The 19,451-nt window shown below is 42.3% G+C and overlaps 1 protein-coding gene and 1 non-coding gene across 6 annotated transcripts; one reads left to right on the top strand and one right to left on the bottom strand.

The window, feature by feature from the left end:
• The first annotated feature begins 1,569 nt into the window (after positions 1-1,569).
• LOC107395367 (cytochrome P450 2J6) lies at positions 1,570-15,396 on the top strand. 5 transcript variants are annotated; one of them, XM_054736714.2, is made up of 9 exons: positions 1,570-1,895; positions 6,099-6,264; positions 6,352-6,504; positions 6,576-6,736; positions 6,871-7,047; positions 7,132-7,267; positions 14,424-14,611; positions 14,699-14,840; positions 15,077-15,396. In XM_054736714.2, the coding sequence occupies exons 1-9, from the start codon at positions 1,704-1,706 to the stop codon at positions 15,250-15,252; spliced, it is 1,491 nt and encodes a 496-aa protein (XP_054592689.2). In that variant the 5' UTR covers positions 1,570-1,703; the 3' UTR covers positions 15,253-15,396. The 5 variants fall into 5 exon arrangements, with proteins under 5 accessions (XP_054592689.2, XP_015830227.3, XP_070410196.1 ...); XM_015974741.3 differs by having other exon boundaries at positions 7,129-7,267; XM_070554095.1 differs by having other exon boundaries at positions 7,126-7,267.
• A 2,328-nt stretch (positions 15,397-17,724) lies between these two features.
• trnal-cag (transfer RNA leucine (anticodon CAG)) lies at positions 17,725-17,807 on the bottom strand. Its single transcript has one exon. It is a non-coding gene; the product is annotated as a tRNA-Leu (tRNA).
• Positions 17,808-19,451: the final 1,644 nt, after the last annotated feature.

Below are 19,451 nucleotides of genomic sequence, written 5' to 3'. Positions count from 1 at the left end.
CGTTTTACCAATTATTGAAGATAAAACACAAAATAGCGTGTTTTGATCTGAACAAGACTGGTTGGCCCGCCATTTTATGTAGCGTAGTTAATCTACAAAACTAGGATTTAACGCTGCTTGCTAGTCAGCTCTGCTAAATCCTGAGAAAAATCTAACAAATTAGCAAATGAACCTATATTATATATAGATATCCACAGATATTTATATAATCGATAGAAGTTCATACACTAACTGGCTGGGTCTATATTTAATCCAAAGATTAATGTTTAATTTAAAAGATTTAAATTAATAGCAAATGTTTATTTATTAAATCAGAAGATTTAAAGAGATCTTTGCTCGTTCAGTGACCAAATATACACCACTCTGTCTTTTATTCAAAGAAGAGTCAGGTTTAAAAAGTTAAGAATTTATTACTAACAATTTAAAGATGACAATTTAAAAGACAATTCATAAATGACAATTTATAAAAACTTTGATATTAAAACTTGGTATTAAAGCAACCTGTGTCTGGATGGAACTAAAAATGAGATGTGTGTGTTTGGATGGGTGAATGTAGTCTCAGAAGGTTTCTATCTTAGAGAGAGAAAAACGCATTCTGGGTAAAACAGTTGTTTTGCAGCTAAGCTGAATTATTTCTTAATAAAACAGGCATATGGACGCAATCTGTCGGAAGTGTCTACCTCACCCAGTTAGGAGACCCCCTTCTTGGATCCGAGATGTCAGGAGAAGATGATGACCTCCAAGGTGGTTAGAAGAACCTTAGTGTGACCAAATCGGTCCTGAGATGTCTCCGGGTCACAACGACTAATGAAACTGGTTGCATCTCAATAAATCAATAACTCTGAAGGAGTTTTGCGTCAGCTGGTTGAATATGGCGTTTTCTGTTGAAGCAACTCTATCAGCATGACAGAACAGCTTTGGTAGAGGTTTTGAGTGGCCAACCTGATACTCTGGACTCTCGTCGCCACGGAGAGATTTTGGTGAGCTCAAGAACTGAACTTGAACTGAGGAGTTTTGGTTTTATTATACCTCAGAACACGCCCTCTCAGAGATAGAAAGCTTGTTGTTATGGAGAAAAGACATGTGAGTGCAGTTACCTTTAACCCTGATGTCTGTGTCCTGCATGGTGTGTATAAGTACACATGACCTTAATGTCACTGATCAAACATTACTGATTATCATAAATAATAATTATTATTAACCAAAGAATAATAATTCATTTCAGTAATTAAATACATTTATAATGAACCATGATTATTATTTATGAACCTTGTAATAATAAGACAGTGAAAAGAGTTTATTAAAAATGATTCTTTTAAATCTTGAAGTGTCCATCTTGCGGATGGAACAGCAGTCAGATAAAGGCAGTCAGATTAAAGATGGCTTACAGCAGACTTTGTGTCTCCTGTGATGGATAATCTGTAAATAGAAGTAAAGCCAGGACAGCTCGACCCAGCTGAGGAAGTGTGACCTTTGGGTCTCAAATGAGGCCATTCATGTCGCTACACATCATCGTTATAGGCAGGTGTGGTTTATATCAAGATATTTAACACTCTGCACTTTGTACATTTTGTATTTTACAGAAACCGGTCCTGCAGCAAGAAGCCTTACGGAACCAAAAATATACTTTATAAAAAAGATCACCAGGACGCTAACAAGTCTGACTGGCACCAGTGTTTCTTCTGCTGCTGCCTGTTTTGACCATGTGGTTTTATCATTTTTTGCTGAGCTTTGACCTGAAGGGGCTTTTCCTGTTTTTGTTTTTGTTCCTTCTACTAGCAGACTACCTTAAGAACAGGAAACCAGCAAACTTTCCTCCAGGACCAATGGCCTTTCCCTTCATAGGTAACATCTTGAGTTTGGACAGCAAACAGCCACAGAATTATTTCACCAAGGTACTGATTTGTGTCAAAGACAGAAACTTATTCTCTGTAAAACAGCATTACTGCCTTAATCATTAAATACTTTGGGAAATGTTTTAAAATGTATTTTTGTCATGTTGGGCTATTTATTTTTGTATTTATATTCAGTCAGTATACATTTATAGAGTTGGACTTGATGCATTGCACCAGATTTAGCTTGAAGCAAATTCACATCTGTGGTCCTGAATGAATAAGTGTTATCTTATGTTACCTCATATTTATTTTACTCCATGCCATTCTCTGAACCAGAGCGTATACCTATGGTCACTGACAGGGCTGCAGTCAGGAGTTTAGAAAATAGAAACAATCATAAATTGGTCAATATGAGGCCAGGGTTCACACTTTGCAACACAGTTTAGAGTTTAAATTGTTCTTTTGAAATGAGTCCTTTTGAAGTTCCTGTTTAGTAACAAATGTAAAATAATTCTAATCCATTTAATAATTTTTTGAACATTTAAGCTGCATTTTACAGAGTTGCAAACATTTAGCACTTTTTATTACAATTTTACAGCCACAGAACAAAAAAAATACCAGGTGGCCCAGTTATAATTCTGGTCATAGAGGGTTAAACATGTGATGAATGTTCTGCCGCCCACAAAGACATGGTCAAAGTGAATGTGAGAATAACTACATACGTTTTATTACTTTATTATGTATTTTTATTATTAACTATTACATTATTATTATAACACTAGAAATAAATAATGAGGGAAATCAGCACCGTGAAGAAAATCTATGGTCGTAGTTTGTGCAGTATTCTGGAAATGGTATGAAATGTCACTCTGTGTGCGTGTGTGTGTGCGTGTGTGTGTGTGTGTGTGTGCGTGTGTGTGTGCGTGTGTGTGTGTGTGTGTGTGTGTGTGTGTGTGAGTGTGTGTGTGTGTGTGTGTGTGTGTGTGTGTGTGTGTGTGTGTGTGTGTGTGTGCTCTTATAAGGAGAGAAGGTGGTATTCAATCTGATATTGTGTAAAGGTTGTTGTTAGGTTGGTAGCAGAGCTCTTAAAGACCCCAGCTGCAGATCACACTGGATAACTTCACGTGGTTGCATTTATTCTACTTATTTTATTTTACCACCTCTTACATGAGCTGTCTTTAGTGAGCTCAAAGTCAATGTGTCACATCCTGTCTTGTCTCCCCCTTCTGTTCAGTCATGTGTCTCTGTTAATTGCTCCCACCTGCCTCTCGTTTTCCAATCACCCAAGCTCCCAGCCCTCATGTATTTAAACCCTCTCAGTTCTGTGTGTTTTGTCGGTTCATTGTTTCCATGTCCTGCGTGCGTTTACCATTAAAATACCTTTTACATGTTCCAGTTTGTCTGCCTGCCTGCTTCCTCCCCAGCATTTGGATCCTCACAACCGTTCAACTCACCTGCACCGTGACAGAATGAACTGACCTCCCAAAGGATCCAGCGGGGAGGTTCTCCCCTGGAAGTACCTGCTCCGATGGCTCACCCCGAGCCACCGGCCGGCTTCTCCCCCTCTGGCGCCGCCTCGCTGCAGACGCCGCCGCCGAACCCCAGCATCTGCGATCCTCTCCACCCTCCCGGAGCCAGATGGGACGTTGGACTGGGAGACACAGCTGGACCGCTCCTGTTATGTGGGCACCAGACTGGCTGCGTACTCCCCCAGAGTTGGAAGGATGCCGGGCTCCACCGTCACCTCCAGCCCCAGGGCGGCACCACGGGCTCACCGCTACCCCGGCTCGGCACACCAGCATGGGACCCCAGCCCCGGTCGCCTGTCCAGTCAGCACCCCCCTCATCTGCATGAGGCGGGACCGACCCTACAGCCCATCGGACTGAGCTTGCCGGCCTCCAAGCGGAGCTGGCCCGGCTCCGTCACCTCATCAGCCTCCAGGAGTTCCAGTGGACACTCTAACCCCCAAATTCCACTACCTCCCCTCCGCTCCGGTCCGGTCCGCCCCCGCCTTCCGCAGCCGCTCGCTTCCGAACTCAATTTTTCTTGGTACCTGCTCTACAACGGCTCGGCTCCGGTGCGGAGACCTGAGGGGGGCAAACAAGCATGCGCAGGATTTTCGAGATCTTGCGATACAGTCCGAGCAATAAACGCGGAAGTTAGATCCAAACACCCGTTGTGTGGGAGAAGCATCAAAATGAACTGTTTAATCTGCCCATCATTTGTGTTGAGAGATCAGCAGTGTCTGGATCAACTAAGTGTGACTACTTTGATAGTGGAAACTGTATTTATGGCTTACTTTTGTGCATTTAAAGTTCAGCCGCCATTGATAGTTGTTAAAAGTTGTTAAACCTGTGCATATGAAACAAAAAACGCCTTTTGTTTATCGATTTATTGTGAAAAACGGAAGTTGTGCTTGCTCCTTTTCCTGTTGGGCGGTTGTGATTTCTGTCCATTTACTGCGGAGGTGCTCCGGCGTCCGGCGAAAATAGGATCGATTCTATTTTTGGTAGTGGAATTTGGGGGTTATCCTCCCTGGTTCTCCCGGAGGCGATTCCAGTCCAGACAGCATCACCGCCTGCAGCGGACCCGCCTCCGGCCAGGCCAGCGGACCCACCTCCGGTCCGGTCGGCACCTCCCTCGTCTCCAGAACAGGGGGCCTAGCCAGCAGTCCATCCAGCATGGTTCGCTGGTCTCCAAGCTGAGCTGGTCCGGCTTAATCAGATCCTCAGCCTCCAGGAGTCCCAGCTGGACACCCTATCCTCCATGGTTCTCCAGCAGGCGTTTTCAGTTCCGTCAGTGGCCCCGCCCGCAGCGGCTCCGTCTCCGGTCAAGCCAGCATCACCACCTGCAGCGGCCGCGCCACCAGCCTAGTCAGCGCCAGGTCCTGAGCCACCAGTCCAGTCGGCGCCAGTTCCAGCGGTGGTCACAGAGGTCTCTTCGCATCGGGCCCAGCCCGTCAAGCCGTCAGTGCCACGTCGGACAGCGCCAGCCAAGGAAGCGGCCCCGTCTGCAGTGGCTCTGCCCGTCCAAGAGGCTCTGCCTGCAGTGACTCCGCTCCTCTGCCTCAGATGCCGGCCCCCCAGAGCCCGTCGCCGTCTCCTCCTCTGCCCCAGACGCCACCCCCCCCATAGCCGGTCGCCGTCTCCTCCTCTGCCTCAGGCTCTGGCCCCCGGACTCTACCCCGGTCCCTCGGTTCCTCTTGGCCCTCCTTCCTGGTCCCCCTCCTTCCGCCCTGCTCTGGGTTCCTGTGGGCGTCTGGGGGGGGGGGGGGGGGTACTGTAACACCCTGTCCTGTCTCCCCGTTCTGTTCAGTCATGTGTCTCTGTTAATTTCTCCCACCTGCCTCTCGTTTTCCAATCACCCAAGCTCCCAGCCCTCATGTATTTAAACCCTCTCAGTTCTGTGTGTTTTGTCGGTTCATTGTTTCCATGTCCTGCGTGCGTTTACCATTCAAAGACCTTTTACATGTTCCAGTTTGTCTGCCTGCCTGCTTCCTCCCCAGCATTTGGATACTCACAACCGCTCAACTCACCTGCACCGTGACACAATGTGTACCTGTGCAATGACAAATTATTTTGAATCTTGAATACTGTTCAATGTACTTCCTGAATGAGTGGCTTTTAAGGTTAAATGAGTAAAATAACAAAAACTGACAGGACAACTTGTGTGTTCTTCCTTAATTTTCATTTATTTTTTGTAATGCATTGCATTATAACCGCATATCGGAACAGGACTCAGTACTGGAAGATAATCAAAAATCAAACCACTTGGACAAAAATATGGTTGTAACATCTCTAGAAATAAGTCAGCTTTAAAAACCAAAACAACGATTTATGAACTAACATTGCCTTCAATTAGTGACACAAAATTACATATTTTTCCTAGTTTATCTTGTTGTTTGAACCCAAGGATCTCATTATCTGAAATTTCAAACTTGTTGGATCGTAAATCTGTTTAAAAAATTTGCTCTATATGTCTCCTTTTTTAACTTTGAGCACCCGCCCCTTCAAAGGTCTCTGCACGGCCCTGGTGTCTTGTCTGAAATTTTCAATTAAATTCAGTTTTAAAAGTTACTAAACGCTTTTAGTATTGCTGTATGTCGTGACATCTTCATTGTGTTGTGATAAATGACAAATCACCAGATTCCTGCTAGTGCAGCCCTCAACCCTAATGTCATTTATTTGACAATAAGATTGATCAAATTTCAGTTTTAAGTGTTGCTTTTCGTGAATGCTAAATAAATTTTTGTATTGTCCCCAGTTGGCTGAGATCTACGGAAATATCTTCACTGTTCGCTTAGGCAAAGATACGTTTGTTATTTTGTGTGGACACAAGATGGTAAAGGAAGCCCTCGTGACACAAGCTGAGAACTTTGTGGATCGCCCGCACAGCTCAATAGCTGGCAGGTCTTCTACTGAACATCAAGGTCTGGAATCTTTCTTTTGAACATTCTATGTTTGACACAAATGTTTTACTGTTTCTATTTGGTTGTTTTGTGTATGCTCATATCTAGCCGGTCTGTTCATGAGCAACGGTGACAAATGGAAGAAACAACGACGCTTTGCTTTGTCTACTTTACGTAACTTTGGCCTGGGCAAAAGCATGTTGGAGCAGAGTATCTGTGAGGAGATCCGACACCTGCAGGAGGAAATAGAGAGGGAGAAAGGTGGTTCACAGCTTATTGAGTGTAATGTGTAATTATCCTTTTATTTGAACCAGTTTTCTTCTCCTCTTCAGGTAAACCTTTCAGCCCTGCAGGTCTCTTCAACAGTGCTGTGTCCAACATTGTTTGTCAGCTGGTCATGGGGAAAAGATTTGATTACAGCGACCACAACTTTCAGATCATGCTGAAACGTATGTCTGAATCTCTTTGGTTGCAGGGGAGCATTTGGGGCCAAGTAAGTCAGCATTTATTTATAGAGTTGGACTTTTTCAGTTACTGTAAGATAACAGATTTTTAGTATGAAAAGAAAGAAGTGATGTTTTCAATTGGTGTCTTTCCTTTTCTTAAATCACCCGTTTTCCCGAGCAGCTCTATGAGGCATTCCCCAACGTGATGAGTTCCTTGCCAGGTCCTCACAACAAAATGTTCGGTCATTTTATCACCATACAACATTTCTTAACTGAGGAGATAGAGAAGCACAAGAAGGACCTGGACCCCAGCAATCCTCGTGACTACATTGACACTTTCCTCATTGAAATGGAAAATGTGTGTTGCTTGTTAAACTCTCAAAAAAGTTATCAGTCTGTCAATCCTACACTCATGAGTCTTTAAATTTTTGAGGAGAAGCAGAAAGATTCTAACCTGGGCTTCAGCTTGACCAATCTGGCGCAGTGCTGTAGTGATCTTTTTCTGGCTGGAACTGAAACCACAGCCACCACTCTGCTGTGGGCGCTGGTTTTCCTCATCCAACACCCTGAGATCCAAGGTGGGTGACTAACCAGGCCATATAGAGTGAAGAGTACCTTTGATATCTTTAAATAATTTCAGCAATTTTTCTACTGTTGCATCAATGGTTCTTGACAAAGAATTGTATACTATTGTAAAGCCCGTTTCTCCCCTTAAATAGAGCCACGTTTACATATAAGAACAATGCATTTTAGTCTTCATAGCCGAGATGAGTATGTGGGTTGCATCTATTAAAAAAAACTGCCAAATCTCTATTAACCCTCTGGAGGCAGGCGTTGCAGATTTGCAACAGTTAAAACCTACCTACCTGGTTACTCCACATACGTGTTTCATGAGGATTTATTTGCAGTTTGCAGTTATTAGCAGGACATTCTCCATGTCATCTTCACCCTTTGACCCCCACAATGACCCAACTGCTGTGGGCAAACTGGCCATGTTTCAAATGGTTAAAGCCAGTCGTGACAGGGCTCCTGGCAGCCCTATGGCATCTGAATACCTGAATTTGTATATGCTAGGGGTCACTCCAAATAATGCTGTAACATGAATTTTGAAAAACACCAACTTTATGTGGTGACTGGAAGATCTCAGAAATGTCAATAATTCAAATGATCACAAAAGGTGAGCCCATGCCGTATGACATTACTGAAGTAAACACACAGTCATTGCAATGCTGTAATGTATTCTACATTAGATTAAAATAGATCATGACCTAATGTTGCACTCCATTGTGGGATGTAGCCCTTGACAAGCAAGTCTGTATTTTGCATTGGTGCCTCAGGGTCTGAGTTCCTGCACTCATTGCAAACTCTCTTGGGAGAGGACTCTGGATACCCAAATTGGATGTCGGAGTGGACATTTTTTTTAATCAATTTTCTGAATAGAATAGAACTGAAAAGACTTTGTTATTCCCACAGTGAGGACATTCACTTGTCACAGCGACACATACACTTAGAGAAAAGGAAGAAGAAAAATAAAAACAAGATTACAGGTAAACTCATAAAGGCAGTAAACTATTATTGTAACCATCAACCATTAAAAACACGAATAAAAAATACTTGGGTTTCCAGGACTATGCAGCATAAGGGACACACACATACTATGTAAATCCAGTATTGCACAAGTATTGAACACATACTGAATATTGCATTGATGTTATTGTGTAACAAGATAATACCAGTACCAGTTAAACTGAGCAGTTACTGCAGAGGGGATAAATGACCTACGGTAGAAGTTTTACATCTGGGGTGTCTCAATCTGCCTCTGAAGGAACACAAATAAAATCAAAGCTTTATTTATAAAGCGCCTTCCGCGACCCTGTCGGGAAGCCCAAGGCGCTGAACACGGTACATGAGAAATGTGAACCACGATGAATAAATCGATAACAAAAGCAATTCAAATAGTGCAAAAAAAGGTAAAACATTCAAGTAGAAAACAAATGGGTAAAACAAGGGATGATGAGACCAATGAAAGCAGGGAAATTAAATTAACATAAAAGAGGGCCAAACTCAAATGCATTCAGGGAATGCCAAGCGGAGGAGGTGGGGTTTTTAGGCGACTCTTAAAGACTGGCAGAGATGGGGACAGCCTGACTGAGGGTGACAACTGGTTCCAGAGTGATGGGGCTAACTGTGATCCAGTCCAGAAACTGGACTGGATCACAGAGTTGATGTGGGACACAGTGGGTGGGAAGGGTTTTCCAACATGGGGGTCAGCTTCCTCAGCATCCTTCTTTCACACATCTCCTCAACTGAAGTGGGCAGCCAAGAACCGCGCTAGCTTTGTTAACTAAGAAAGAAAGACAACATTCTTTTATATAACGCCTCTCAAGATAAAAATTATAAGGCACTTCACAAAAACAAAACAAAAAAGTTGAAGTATAAAAAAGATTTCTAAAAAATTATTAAAATATGTTTTTAATTAGATCAAATAAAAATTGTGATTAAAAAATCATTTAAGGAAAGAGAGAGAGAGAGAAAATTAACTGGAAAGAGGGAAATCAGTGGATCCCCAGAAAGGCAGAATAAGAGCAGCATAGGAGAGGGTGATGATGAAGTTCACACCAAAACCAGCTTGTTTTCAGCTGCTTGTTAAATGAGACCACTGAGTCCACTGATCTCAGGCTCAGGGGTAGAGAGTTCCAGAGTCTGGGGGCCACAGCAACAAATGATCTGTCACATTTGACCTTTAGCCTGGTGCTGCACAACCAGTAGACTTTGATCACTGGACCTCAGGGATCTGCTGGGGGCATAGGGACTAAGAAGATCACCAATGTAAGATGGTGCTTGTCCATGTAAGGCCCTATAGACCAGAACCAGGATCTTGAAATGAACCCTGAAGTTGACTGGCAGCCAGTGAAGCTGGAGGAGAAGCGGGGTTTGTTCTGTTGAACTAGTTTGTTCAGTCCCTTCCTGTTTCGGGTCAGAGCTGCCTGCACCCCAACAGACCACAGCAGAGTGAATAACAGAGACAACCACAGAGTGATAAAAGGATTTTAGCAACTGGGAATGAACTCCGAAGGACCTCAGCCTCCTCAGGAGGTGGAGGCGCCTTTGGCCTTTCTTATACAGAGCATCTGTGTTGTCGGACCAGTTCAGTTTGCTGTTGAGGTGAACACCCAGGTACTGAAAGGTACGGCGGGGGCGGTGGCCCAAGGGATAAATCATCGCACAGTTTTCTTAATACGTACACATCCATCCCTGCGCCTTCGCCTTCGTTATCTTTTTGTTTCCCCTTCTCTCTGTCTTTCGGTTCTGAATGCCCACCCGTCTTTTATCTGTTTCATCTCGCCACAAAATCGCCACCCTTAACTGTTCTTCCTTTTTCACTTTACAGGTGCTGGCCAGTAAATTAGAATATCATCAAAAGGTTGAAAATATTTCAGTAATTCCATTCAAAACGTGAAACTTGTACATTATATTCATGCAATGCACACAGACCAATGTATTTCCAATGTTCATTACATTTAAATTTGATATTCATAAGTGACAACTAATGAAAACTCCAAATTTGGTATCTCAAAAAATTAGAATATTCTGAAAAGGCTGAATATAGAAGACACCTGCTGCCACTCTAATCAGCTGATTTACTCAAAACACCTGCAAAGGCCTTTAAAAGGTCCCTCAGTCTTGTTTTGAAGGCACCACAATCATGGGGAAGACTTCTGACTTAACAGCTGTCCAAAAGACAATCATTGACACCTTGCACAAGGAGGGCAAGACACAAAAGGTGATTGCTAAAGAAGCTGGCTGTTCGCAGAGCTCTGTGTCCAAGCACATTAACAGACAGGCGAAGGGACGGAAAAAATGTGGTAGAAAAAAGTGTACAAGCTCTAGGGATAACCGCACCCTGCAGAGAATTGTGACGACAAACCCATTCAAAAATGTGGGGGAGATCCACAAAGAGTGGACTGCAGCTGGAGTCAGCGCTTCAAGAACCACCACGAGGAGACTCATGAAAGACATGGGATTCAGGTGTCGCATTCCGTGTGTCAAGCCACTCTTGAACATGAAACAGCGCAAGAAGCGTCTCGCCTGGGCCAAGGACAAAAAGGACTGGACTGATGCTGAGTGGTCCAAAGTTATGTTTTCTGATGAAAGCAAGTTCTGCATTTTCTTTGGAAATCAAGGACCCAGAGTCTGGAGGAAGAGCGGAGAAGCACAGAATCCACGTTGCATGAGGTCCAGTGTAAAGTTTCCACCGTCAGTGATGGTGTGGGGTGCCATGTCATCTGCCGGTGTTGGCCCACTCTGTTTCCTGAGGTCCAGGGTCAATGCAGCCGTCTACCAGGAAGTTTTAGAGCACTTCATGCTTCCTGCTGCTGACCAACTTTATGGGGATGCAGACTTCACCTTTCAACAGGACTTGGCACCTGCACACAGTGCCAAAACCACCAGCACCTGGTTCAAGGACCATGGTATCCCTGTCCTTGATTGGCCAGCAAACTCGCCTGACCTTAACCCCATAGAAAATCTATGGGGTATTGTGAACCGGAGGATGCAATACGCTAGACCCAACAATGCAGAGGAGCTGAAGACGACTATCAGAGCAACCTGGGCTCTCATAACACCTGAGCAGTGCCACAGACTGATCGAGTCCATGCCACGCCGCATTACTGCAGTTATTGAGGCAAAAGGAGCCCCGACTAAGTATTGAGTGCTATACATGCACATTCTTTTCATGTTCATTCTTTTCAGTTGGCCAACATTAGAGAAACAAACATTTTTTCATTGGCCTTTAGAATATTCTAATTTTCTGAGATACCAGATTTGATGTTTTCATTGGTTGTCACCTATAAATATCAAAATTAAACGTAATAAACATCGGAAATACATTGGTCTGTGTGCATTGCATGAATATAATGTACAAGTTTCACGTTTTGAATGGAATTACTGAAATATTTTCAACCTTTTGATGATATTCTAATTTACTGGCCAGCACCTGTATTTTTCCCGGTAGCAACGGCAGCTTTATTTTTGAAAGTACTTACTAAATCATGCCATTGTTGACCTTTTAGCTTTCCGTTGACCTGGTACTTTATTCGCCAATTTTCCAGATATTTTAAACTACCCGGGTGGGTACGCTGCATGTATTTCATGTCTCCCTCCAGGCTGTCTTTAGATTTAGCATTCCCCATCGTATTTAAGATGTTTTGTTTACTGGTTTAGGAAAACACGCTGGAAGAACTCCGGTGAGTTCTAGTATGAAAATGATCAGAAATACAATCAGACCGCGTATGAGGACATATATTAAAATGATTCTTTCAGATAACATTTGGCAGCCACCGAAACGAATTAACGCTTCCCTCTTTCCTTCTCACACACACACAGCGAAACGGCAGCCGAACCTGTCACACACAACACTCTCAAAGTCCCAGACACACACACACACACACCCGTACCAGACCAGGCTCAAAAGCCTCGGACACATACACACACCTCTCTTTCTCACACACGTACCAGGTCAGAACTGGCAGGTTTTCACACACTCAGATGGAGCAAAGGGCAGCTGAAACTCTCCAACACAGAGTTCCGTCACAAATTAAACCCACAAAGCCACACAGAAAACAATAATCACAAAGCGGCGGACAGAAACCCGCTGTCACGACCCCAAAACCAATGAGAAGCACACAAATCACAAAGCAATATGAATGATTTTTAGATCGACTTGAGGTTTTAAGCCAAAAGCAGCGGTGTTCAAATCTCTGTACCTCTGCAGGAATAAGAAATGTTAAACAATCCAAGCGACAGTGTGATTATAAGAGACTCTTTCAACTCGAAAACGCCAACACACGGCCATCAGCCTGCGCTGCGTCTATATAGCGTCAGCTTTAACGCAGCGCTATTATACCATTTATTCTTTTATACCACAAGTGCCATCAGTCTGCATTTCCGGTCGTATTACTACCCGCAATGCTCACAGCGGGGTGGACTGTGTCCTCCGTGACACAGACCTCATTAAAACCTTTCCAGTAGCGTTTTGACCACCTGTCTATTTCAACCTCTACTTCAATCGAAACAGGTCCGTTCTCAAAACAGCTGGACCTAGGACACTACTTAGCAGCCCCCGTTCCGTCTATTTCATTGCTATTTCAATCGGAACAGGTCCGAGCCCTCTCGCTAAAACACGGAACGTCTCCCGTGATCCGGGTCACGGCACCAAAATGTTGGGTAATTTTATTATTCAATCCAGGATTACCTCAAAGAAAGTCCAACACACACAAGGGGGTTAGAGTTATCAGGTTATAGATTATCAATACCAATTACCAATAATCAATCACCAATAATCAACCATCAGACTTTGCAAAATCGGAGAGAAAGAAGGTACACACCAATTGTCTGTCTGTTCGGTCTCTCGACTGGCAAACACCTGCAGAAAGGTTTTATTGAAATTACATTGCACACACACAATAATAGATAAACACACCCACTCCCTTCACAGACTCTCACCCAGGGAGAAAAACATTCCCAGGTGCTTAGTATAACAGAGAAATCTTCGTCTGGACTTCACTAGAGAGCTTTCTGATAACAGGACCTGCAGACCTGCAAAGCAAGGTCGAACACCTCCCTGCCGGAGCTACAGAGTGATAACAAAATACGAACCTTCTTTTAATTTAAAAACACTAGATGGTACCTAGACAAAATCATTTCCATACCGTTTATATCCAATACTGTTTTTACCCAACAGTCACCATCACAGCAGGTTTTTAAGAGTCACCTGAAGACACATTTTTATGTGATGGGATTTTATTGTAATTGCTTGTGTTATGACCTTTTAATTTATTTGTTTTACTGTTGTTTTTATTATTCTTGTTCTTTTGTGATTTTATTCCATGTTGTGTTTAGCGCCTTGGGCCCCCACAAGGTTGGTGGAGGGCACTGTATAAATACAATTTGATTGATTGATTGATTGGTTGATTGACTGATTGATTGATTGATTGATTGATTGTTGATTGATTGGTTGGTTGATTGATTGATTGATTGAGCACCCAGCAGCAGTTGTGCAGTGACGCCAACTGTAGAATATGCTATTCTGTTAGCCACACCCACACAAAATTATCACACAAGTCTCGTTTGATATAGCTGCATTGTCATACAGCCAGCAACTTCCAAAAGGGATCCAACACAAGTGGGCTGGACTTTCTACAACAGAAGTACTCAAACACAAATGCACTTCAGTTATTTTGGGACCTACAAATCCAGTAAAAATGTAAAATGGGCATCTAGTCAAATGCCCCAAAAACACAATATGTAAATGCTAGTTTAAAGTAACAAACCTGCACCAAAACAGACTGGAAGGGCTTACCACCATAGCCCTAACTCTTACCCTAACCACAAGCAAAATGCACAAGCCACTTAAACCACAGGTACAGTACAGACTACAAGAAACACCACTCAACATTATCTGTAAAACTCCAGGTTTGGTGTCTTTAACAAGTCCAAGAAACATCCTGGATGAGCCCCCATTTAATTTATAGTAGTCCAGCTCTTTTAGCCACAATATAAAATAGAGACTGATCATAATGTCTGGCACAGCCTGGCCAGTGAGGAAGGACAGAGGGGTGTAGCAGACCATCAGAAAACAATGGGTGAAATGGAGCCAGAGCACAAATACATTTTCTACCACATTTATATAATTTTCTCTACCAGATGATTTTCTATTTTCTTTTTATTAAAAAGAGAAGGTCCAAACGGAGATTGACACCATAATCGGAGGGACCCGCTTGCCCTCTATGGCTGACAGAATAAATCTTCCTTACACTGAAGCTGTGATCCATGAAATCCAGAGGTTTGGAAACATAGTTCCTCTTAATGGACTCAGGATGGCTTATAAGGACACAACTCTGGGAGGTTACTTCATACCAAAGGTACACTTACTCAGCAAATACTTGGTAATTTGTTATGTGATGTTTCTGCACTTAATTTTTTGTCATTTTGTGGATTTTGTTTTTTAGGGTACAACTGTACTGCCCGTCCTGACCTCTGTGCTGTTTGACAAATCTGAATGGGAGACTCCAGGCGCCTTCAATCCTGGTCACTTCCTGGATGCAAGTGGGAAGTTTGTGAAGCCTGATGCCTTCCTGCCCTTTTCTGCTGGTACATTACACTCACTGATTTTTTTATATCAGAAATGACCAGCAGAATGTCAGATTATTTCTGTATTAAAAAAAAACTTAAACTGCAATTAAAATTATTTATAAGACAAAAGTGTAATTTTATTTGTTTGAATTGTCAAATATTTGTGTGTGTGTGTGTGTGTGTGTGTGTGTGTGTGTGTGTGTGTGTGTGTGTGTGTGTGTGTGTGTGTGTGTGTGTGTGTGTGTGCTCTGCAGGGAAACGTGTGTGTCTTGGAGAAGGCCTCGCCAAGATGGAGCTCTTTCTGTTTTTGGTCGGCTTGCTGCAGAAGTTCTCCTTCTCTGTTCCTGAAGGAGTCGAGCTGAGTGCAGAAGGAATAACTGGAGTTACGCGTGTTCCTGCTCCCTTTAATGTGTGGGCAAGAGCTCGCTGAGCCGTGCACCACATCACCAAACCATTTTCAACTCAACAATAAACTTAAGACAATGTTTTTAAAGTTATAAATTTACAACCTTAACCTACTATTTAGCCTTATTACAGCTTGTGAGAAAAAAACTGTTAAAGCCACACTATGCCACATTTTCATATTTTTACATAATTTTCTTGAGCCACTACGTGCTAAAATGACCCCATACAGGGCTATTGAAATGTCACTCAGATCCCCACCACTACCTGGGGCCAGAATATTGCTCTACGGTCCCTGTTGGACATAATAAAGTGGAGCTCACCTGCCAATCTGCTTCCAGCAAGTTTTCTGTATATTTTAGATCATGACCACAGCTGTTTTGTTATATTTAGTAATGAACCAATCCTGTAGAAACTAATGAAGGCCGAGGAGACCTATCAGCCGTTAGATTGATGTGTTTAAAAACCAAACAGATAGGTTTCACTTTCAGTTTCACAACAGTGAGTTAAACAGACTTTAGGGGTTGCTTAAAGCAACCTAAAACTACATAGTTTCCCTTCAACTTTTTTTTACTGATTGCTATATCCCGAGTTATAGTTTATATCACTACAACAGTATCACAGTTCAAACTGTATCCATTGACAAACTAACAGTATTTGAATAAAAATAATCATTTACCATATAACCATGAAACTGAAACAAATGTGAAATGTATTGACTGTATATAAGATGGACAAACTAGTCTACACCATCACCAGTAGGTTTCTGAAGAGGGCTAATGGGAAGCTCCCATCACTCCAGTCTCAGCCACGCCATGTGTCTGGTCACTCCCAGAGGATACAAAAATGGAGCTGAGAGGGATGCTGTGATGGTGGTGGCAGATGATCAAACACCATCGGACACTGAACAAGGAAACCATGATATCTTTAACCTTATTTAACTTGTTAAATCAACAAATACTGATCTGGTGTAGTTTAAGATCTGAAATGAATCATTGCAGGAAAAATGTTAATTTTAACACATAATTTATTAATGCACACATTATTCAAACACTTTGGGATTTAACAAGAGATGATTATATAACATGTTTGCAATTATCAAGTTTTAAATTTCATTTATGATTCACGGAAGATGAACTTTATTCAGAGTGAGAGTGAGTTGTTATAACTTAAAGGCAAGAACTGGACATGTCCAATAGGTTTTCAGTATTTTTTTAGATTTTGTTAGGCTGTGGGAGAAACATGCTCTGCAGATGATGAGATGCTGTTGAATGAGGAAACAGATTTTATTTTATTTTTTACTTTGGTTCATCATCTTAAATGTTAAAAATGTTTTACACGTTTGCATTGTCCTGAGGACTGTGCGAATGAAGAGCTTTTGGGGGATGGCAGACATGTTTTTGATTTGAAAAAAGCACATATCTGACATCTTCTTGTAAGTTGCTTTGGACAAAAGCGTCTGCTAAATACATAAACATCTTCTATTTATCGGTGAAAACAAATCTATGTGAAATAATTGTGAACCATTGGGATATCAAACTGAATCGTTGACCCAGTAGTTGTAACCGAATCGAATCGCGACACTGGTAAAGATGCACACCTCTACTACGTAAGAGTTTTAACTCTCTGTGTCTGTATAAAGTTTGTAATGAATCATGTTTTGTGCATGTATGTCGGTAGGAGTGGGTGTTGGGGGTCATGCCTTGTCTTGGATACAGGAAAGGGGGTCCTCAAGAGAAAAGAGGTACAACAGCTGTAACAGATTGTTTGTGTTCAGATTTGCTAGCATAAATCAAAGTCAGACGACAGAATGCCCTGACCTCAGATCTGATCTGTACACCTGGCATCCATCCGATTCTGTAACTCATGAAAATAAAGCAAGTATTTCAGTAAACATTCAACCTATTATCAGGCGGTGTTGGTTTGTTTTTAAAAAGTCAGATATTTACAATTGGAGATGTAAGAAAACATCAATACACTTTAATATTGTGAATTGATATTTAGCATTCATGCATGATTAAAAGTGGATTGTTGATTTTTTATTGATGACAACAAGATCTTGCGATAACACTGGGTGAGTCCTAGAAGCATCTGACCTGAGTCTTTCAATGATATTCAGTCCTAAAAAAGTGCAAATGTAAAGAGAGACTCAGGTCTGACACTTCCAGGACACTCCCAGTGTTATCACCAGATCTTGTTCATGTTAGTAGAATTATCCTGAATACAAATGACTGGCTCAGTATTTCATGTAAACAACACTTTGTGGATGTGATAGGATGGCAGCAACTGTGTTACCCTGTAAGTTTCTGCCATCATCTTTATATTTTACTTATTATTATTGTCATGAATCCACTGACTTGTGGAAATAGCATTGGAACCTCTTTTATTAATGGACTCCGAACCGAGCTCCGTCTACAACATGCTCTCTGTCTTTCTCACTCTACATCACGTTTTCTCCCGTGCCCCCTGATATGTTCACTGAAAAAACAAAACCCAACCTTGTCAGAAGTGGGATTCGAACCCACGCCTCCAGAGGAGACTGCGACCTGAACGCAGCGCCTTAGACCGCTCGGCCATCCTGACTGGCTCCCTGCTATGTAATCAAACCCTAGTGTGCCGTGTGACTGGCGGGGATGCTCTCCACTGTTTATGTTGATACAAAGTCATGTCAAACCTGGTTTACTACATTGAAGGGTTTTAAGTAAACTGTGTAATCCATGGAGCTACATATATATATATATATATATATATATATATATATATATATATATATATGTAAAAATAAAATATTTTGTCTCAAATTTGTGTGATGTCTAATGTGTGTCTCAGGGAAAGTGGGCACTGTCATACATTCAGTGTGTAATTCATTGTGTTCCATTTAGACAATTTTTTATTTATTTTTTTTTTTACCATGTCCTGTCTGGCTGTGAAGCAAGCAGAATTGATGTCTGAATGCTGGTGACAAGCCCAGAGGCGGTTTTACCATTAGGCATAGGTAGGCGGCCGCCTGGGGCCCCCTAGCCCTGACCGCCAGCACCCCTCTGTTAATGCCACAATATTCTTATTACCAACCTGTGGCCGCAGACGGGATTGGACATGCGCACTTCTCATTACCATAATTCCTGAACCGTTCAAGATATCATTAAAATTCCAAAAGTGCTGAAAAGATTAAAAATGGGGCTTTTCGTGCATATACAATACATTACGGTAGCCACCACCGGGATTCCCTGTCTTGAGCGCACCAAATCACAACAAAGATTCAGAGACGTGCTGAGTTTGTCATCCAAAATGCTCCATTTTATAACTTTTGAATGGCTGATCAGATCCAGGAAATTCCAACGGTTCCTAAAAGTACATAAAAGCAGCTTTCCAACGATTTATAGCATGAAGCAATCAGAGTTAGGGAAAATATCGCTACGAGCAGGGGCGTCGGACTGGGGGGGGGGGGGGAAGGGTACCGTTTACCCAGGGCCCACTGCAGGGAGGGGCCCTGAGACAGCTTTGAATAAAAATGTTTTATTGTTGTTGTTTTTTCCCCCCAACTTACTTAATGTCTTAATAAACTTCCCTTTACCTGGATAAAGGGGTTAAGAAACAGAATTTTGCCTTAAAAATAATAACTGAATAATCTCTGAGGCATCTATCACCCCTTAAAAATGTGCAAAGTGGTTTAATCCACACCAGCGGCCAGGGGCTGCACGGCCGCATGTACAGCTAATGAGACATCGCAGATGCCGACAGCCAGAGCTGGAGGCAGGAGAGTCAGTCATGTCTTTTCCCAAGAAAGGGAAATCTGGCTTCCAGAAAAGAAAAGAAAAGAAAAGAAGGAGAAGGAGGAAAAGTTAATAGAACAGAAGCAAGTATTGACTAGGTTTTTCAAGAAGGATGGTGAGCAGCAGCAGCAGAACACAGTTTTAGCTGATATTAGCCAGCTCTCAGAAGCTGCATTCATGTTAGGTGTTCAGTGTTAAACGCCTTTAGCTTCACCATCAAGATCAAATATAAATTAATTAGTGTTATCAGTGAAAACACTAATTAATATATATATATATTAATCAGAATTATTATCGCGGGCGGCCGCCGCCAATTAATTCGCAGACCTCGCGTAAAAACAGGTTCACTCTGTGTGGATATTTCAGCTCCTTCCCAGTCATGGACCAGGACAAACTTGGTATCGATGGATTTGTGGTAATCTCAGGAACGTGAAGCTGCCACTGTTTTTCGTAT

This window comes from Nothobranchius furzeri, chromosome 8 (assembly GCF_043380555.1).
Source record: "Nothobranchius furzeri strain GRZ-AD chromosome 8, NfurGRZ-RIMD1, whole genome shotgun sequence".
Classification (NCBI taxonomy): Eukaryota; Metazoa; Chordata; class Actinopteri; order Cyprinodontiformes; family Nothobranchiidae; genus Nothobranchius; species Nothobranchius furzeri.
This window is presented reverse-complemented; position numbering and strand designations above follow the sequence as displayed.

Bases quoted from the DNA above. Each gene is read 5' to 3' on its own strand.
- LOC107395367 (XM_054736713.2), top strand. From the start codon at position 1,704: ATGTGGTTTTATCATTTTTTGCTGAGCTTTGACCTGAAGGGGCTTTTC. The intron at 7,048-7,122 runs GTGTGTTGCTTG...TAAATTTTTGAG, and splicing joins TCCTCATTGAAATGGAAAAT to GAGAAGCAGAAAGATTCTAA. The intron at 14,612-14,698 runs GTACACTTACTC...TTTGTTTTTTAG, and splicing joins GAGGTTACTTCATACCAAAG to GGTACAACTGTACTGCCCGT.